The following is a 5,323-nucleotide window of genomic DNA, read 5'->3' on the forward strand; positions in this document are numbered from 1 at the left end:
ATTAAAAGTTTATTAAAATAGTAAAGAATAATAATAAAAAAAAACATAAAAAATTATATCCCCCTATTCCCCATTAAAGAAATATATAAAAAAAAAAAATCACATTTCGCATCCAAAAGTCCGATCTGTAGAAATATAAATTTACCGTAAGTAACCTATAAATGCTGTAAAGTAAAAAAAAAAAAGAAATTCCCAAATTGCTGTTTTTCTCTCACAGCAACTCCTCCAAAAAAAATGCAATAAAAAGAGATCAAAACAATCTGTGTACCCAAAATGGTTTCACCAAAAAGTGCATCTGTTCCTGAACAACACAAGTGCCCACATGGCTCCACCGATGGAAAAATGGGAACGTTACAGATCTCGGAAACAAAGCAATTTTTTTTTTTTAACGAAGTCCACGACTTTCTTAACCAGTTAAGTAAATACATAAAAACATAACAAAAATATAAAAACCACTAAAAAATATAATGACATAAAACTATAAACAAATACAAAACTGTAATCATTAAATATTAATATTTCTTTGTCATTCATGATCCTCTCTATAATCATATATTTCCATGTTGTGTCTGAACTGCGGTGACCGTGATTGTTGTGTTGTGTGACGAGATGGATTATTTTAAAGATGAAAAAAGTTATGGCTCTTGGAAAATGAAAAATTAACAAACGAAAATGCCAAAAAAAAATAAAAAATTGCTTGACCCTTAAGGCTTCTGGCTGTTCTTCAAAAATGTCCCTTCCCCCCCAACCCCCAGGATCACTACATCAGGACACATGGTGTGGGGGAGGGGGTTATACTTGGTTATATTGTGATAGTAGGTACTGTCCCTTAAAGTGGACAGATCCCTTTAAGGAGCGTCCAGCTTCACCCATAGGTGGCCATTTTTTTTTTTAAACCAGCGCTCCTGAGGGCATTTTTCCGGTGCCGCAGTTTAGGACCATGATGTTTTGCATAAATTCTAGGAGAACGACATTCCGCAACATCCAGCCAATGGTGGAGGGGTCTTGTGGAAATGTAATGTGGGGGTCCGCCATGGATATTGCATAGGAGTTTGCCAAAGTCGGGGGCCCGCAGGGACGGGGTGTCAGTAATATGGACAGACAATACGTGTTGTGCTGTAACATGTTGCTGTGATCCTATGGAGGAATGACAAGTATGTAAACCGACTGGATTGTATGAGGGAATGTGCCTGCTCCCTGCCCCATGCGTGTGCGGGCCTGCGCTGCGCCACAACTGCCAGTGCGTGCTCCTGACTACCCGCCACCATCGTGCCCCCTGCCCCAAGCTCTGCTGTCTCCCTCCCATAGCAGTACAGCTGAATAGAAATTGTACTTCTGATTTTTCAAGATCTCTGATTGCTGTCAGTGAATGGAAACCTGCATGCTGGTATTATTTGAGCATAAGAATATTTCATGAGCAACATATGGCGGTGTTATTAGGGGCACACGATAGCTTAGGAAATGTATAGTGGTGTCATTGGTACACTGTGTGGTGGTATTATTTGGGCACAGTATGGAGATATTGGCCTACGATATTGTTTAAGCACCAAATTATTATTATTATTTATTATTATAGCGCCATTTATTCCATGGCGCTTTACATGTGAGAAGGGGTATACATAATAAAAACAAGTACAATAATCTTGAACAATACAAGTCATAACTGGTACAGGAGGAGAGAGGACCAACCAAATGGCGATATGTTTCAGGTGATGAATAATGGTACTATTGGAGCACTGTATGAGGCTATTACTTGGAGATAGTAATTCAGCATAGGCACTGTATGGTAATATTATTAGGGCACCCAGTGGCAATATTGTTTATATAATGAATAGTGGTCTTATTGGGGCACCGTACAGTGATCTTCTAGCAGCACTATATGGCGGTATTATTTGGGCACACTATGGAAACATTGTTCTGGGACTGTAAAGTGGTATGGATTGTGCACTACATGGCGATCTTGTTCAGGCAATAAATAATGGTTTTATTAGGACACTGTAGGAGGATCTTCTAAAACCACTGTATAGTGGTATGATTTGGGCAAAGTATGGAGATTGTCAGGGACTGTATAGTGATATTGTTTGTGTGCTGTACGGTGACATTGTTTTGGCAATAAATAGTGGTATCATGGGGAACTTTATGGGAGTATTATATGGTGGTATTATTGGGGAACTTTATGGGAGTATTATATGGTGGTATTATTGGGGAACTTTATGGGAGTATTATATGGTGGTATTATTGGGGAACTTTATGGGAGTATTATATGGTGGTATTATTGGGGAGCTTTATGGGAGTATTATATGGTGGTATTATTGGGGAACTTTATGGGAGTATTATATGGTGGTATTATTGGGGAACTTTATGGGAGTGTTATATGGTGGTATTATTGGGGCACTTTATGGGAGTATTATATGTGGTATTATTGGGGAACTTTATGGGAGTATTATATGGTGGTAATATTAGGGAACTTTATGGGAGTATTGTATGGTGGTATTATTGGGGAACTGTATGGTGTTCTTGGGAGCATTGTATGGTGGTATTATTGGGGAACTTTATGGGAGTATTATATGGTGGTATTATTGGGCAACTTTATGGGAATATTGTATGGTGGTATTATTGGGGAACTGTGCGGTGATCTTGGGAGTATTATATGGTGGTATTATTGGGGCCCATAGGCTGCTACTGTTCTGGAGCAGTAGATAATTATTGATTGAGCAGTATATGGTGGTATTATTAGGGTACAGTATGGAGACATTGTTCTGGAATTGTATACCGATATGTCACTGTATGGCGATATTATTTGGTACTGTTATATGGGCACTATTGATAATTTTTTTTGCGTGCATACTGCACAGACTTTGAAGCCTTGAGATGCAAATGAGAAGAATGAAGAAGTGCGGACAACGTTCCTGTACCGGGCACGACTTCTTGGCATATAAAACATTCCCTTCTTGCATTAGTCTGCACAGTAGGTGATGACAACACAGGTGAGGTGATGAGGGGGGTGCAGTCTCTGAAATGCGATCATCCAGGTGAGGGGGTGGGTGGAGCCAGGCGAGGCTCCTCCTTTGATTGGCTGTCCTTTTATCCAGGTAAATATAAAACCAGCACGGTGCAGCTCCAGGTAGAAGTGCCTGTAATTTCAGAGCTCGGTGACAATGGCCGTGTCCAGCCTGCAGTACACGATGGGAATCTCCAGCGGGTTCAAAGTCTACATCCTAGAAGGTGGGTGCCATCTATTCTCCGTAGGGTCGACCTCCCCCATATTAACAAAAAAGTTACATTGACCGTAAAATGGTGATCAATATAAGGTCAACTTTCTAATCAAGGTGGCCACCTCCTGGGGTTGGGTGGACTTTTTATCTTTACTGCTTGGGCTCTTCCCATCATATTGTCTTGCATCACTAATATATAATATATCATTGCAGGGCAGCACAGTTCACGCAACATGGACCGGTACCGTCCATTTTCTAACCACGGAATACCAATATATCCCATCAAACGGAAACTGAGTCCAGATCCTCTGCAACCTCAGAAGAGACTCTGTTCCTCCAACCACCAGAACAGGTAAATACTATATTAAAATAATACCGCCTAACCATAAATTAGCAGATCGCTACTCCACTGTCTTACATGGAGATCCACAAAGTGTGTGTTACTCCAGAAACCTTCTTCACAAATGGTTCTGTTCCCCTAACGTTTGCAAAAAAAATTATGCAATTCACCCCCTCGAGATGCCAAACTAAGAAATCCTAAATTTCTTCCAGGAACAATTCTTCCCATTCACCACTTAACATGAAGTGTGCAGGAAAACAACCTTTAGCTGCTGAGGCCACCAGTCCTAAAGTTTTTGCTTCTCACATGGACTTGCAAAATGTCCTGAAAAGGTTAATACCAGAGCGGAGACTCTCGGAAAGGAAGGATACTAAAGAAATTGAAGAAGACCAACCTCTAGCCTTGGTCAAAAAGATGGAGACGCCAAGGGACAAACCTCTGGTGTCCCCGGCCATGCTACAACAGGTGAGTGACGTCCACACGGTTGACCAAGACTGGTCTACAGAAGCATGATTAGGCTTCGCTTGGCCAAAATTCTGCCTCCTATAACCTTGCTTCTACCACTTTCAGATGAGACCTTCGGTAATCACCTGCATCTCAAGACCCAAAACAAGTCCACCTCCAGAAAACAAGACAGGTCTTCTCCGAGACTCTCATACTCAATGTAAGTTTCTAGTTTTGGGATCGAAAAATATTTAGAATTGAGAGTCCTCAGTGGTTGATACCTTTTAATGGCTAACTGATTTTTTTCTATCCACTGGCTAACACAGTACCAAGATATATATCTTTCCTAGTTTTGGGATCTTAACTTCTAATTGTTGCGTTGTGTCAAGTCCTAAATCTTACACTGATCTCTCTGTAGGGTCACCCAGAACCTGTTCTCCGGATGTAGAAGAACATTTCCAAAGAAGCCTCAAATCCTGCACCCCCCAACCTAGTGCCTGCTCCCCTCCATGCCATTCCTCCTACACTTCAGTAGAAGACCATTTCTCAAAAGCCTTAGGCTCCCGATGGCTATTAATCCGAGCGGCAGCAGACTCCCCATCCTCTCAACAAAAGCCCACCAGTCGTTAGCCCCGACCACAAGACCTTGGTTGGATCTAACACACTTGCATGACCACTGCCAAAAAAAGACTGGAGGTGACGGACGCCCTCTTCCCACATTTGTAATATATATTTATTGATATTTTATCATGGTCTCCGTGTGGAATGGAGATATGAAGAATTTTGGGGTGTGGGTGATGACTGGAGGGCGTTTGCCTTTAATGCGTGTATCTTGGATCATTGTGTAAATATGAAATGGTTTAAAATAAAAGTGATTTGTTAAATTATAGGCTCGGTTGTCTACCCTCCAAAATAGGACTTGTGCTGGGACCAAGCACTAGGAAAAAATAAGCATCTCCCCTTAAACCGAAATTATGAATTTTAACTGGAAAATTTACTTTTTTCCCCTTTCAGCTAAAACTGCAGAGTATCCTCATAATTGTCCCGGCTTCTGCTTGCTGTCAGTGACTAGACATCCCGTCCTGTGCTCTCCTCCCGGCTCTGACAGTTTGTCCTGCAACAAGTCCTCATTAGGCTGCATTCACATTAGCAGTATCTGGTCAGTATTTTACATCAGTATTTGTAAGCCAAAACCAGGAGTGGGTGATAAATGCAGAAGTGGTGATATGTTTCTATTATACTTTTCCTCTAATTGTTCCACTCCTGGTTTTGGCTTACAAATACTGAGGTAAAATACTGACCAAATACTGACAGTGTTAGGGCA

The 5,323-nt window shown here is 41.2% G+C and overlaps 1 protein-coding gene across 1 annotated transcript; it reads left to right on the forward strand.

The window, feature by feature from the left end:
- The first annotated feature begins 3,089 nt into the window (after window positions 1-3,089).
- Window positions 3,090-4,883, forward strand: LOC138662322 (transcription cofactor vestigial-like protein 4). The gene is made up of 5 exons (XM_069747816.1): window positions 3,090-3,225; window positions 3,429-3,567; window positions 3,768-4,020; window positions 4,126-4,219; window positions 4,418-4,883. Exons 1-5 carry the CDS (start codon window positions 3,159-3,161, stop codon window positions 4,627-4,629), a joined length of 765 nt encoding a protein of 254 aa, XP_069603917.1. The 5' UTR covers window positions 3,090-3,158; the 3' UTR covers window positions 4,630-4,883.
- Window positions 4,884-5,323: the final 440 nt, after the last annotated feature.

This window comes from Ranitomeya imitator, chromosome 2 (genome assembly GCF_032444005.1).
Source record: "Ranitomeya imitator isolate aRanImi1 chromosome 2, aRanImi1.pri, whole genome shotgun sequence".
Classification (NCBI taxonomy): domain Eukaryota; kingdom Metazoa; phylum Chordata; class Amphibia; order Anura; family Dendrobatidae; genus Ranitomeya; species Ranitomeya imitator.

Coding starts and splice junctions, on each gene's coding strand:
- LOC138662322 (XM_069747816.1), top strand. CDS start 3,159: ATGGCCGTGTCCAGCCTGCAGTACACGATGGGAATCTCCAGCGGGTTC. Junction 3,226..3,428: donor CAAAGTCTACATCCTAGAAG/GTGGGTGCCATC, acceptor ATATCATTGCAG/GGCAGCACAGTTCACGCAAC. Junction 4,220..4,417: donor CCGAGACTCTCATACTCAAT/GTAAGTTTCTAG, acceptor ATCTCTCTGTAG/GGTCACCCAGAACCTGTTCT.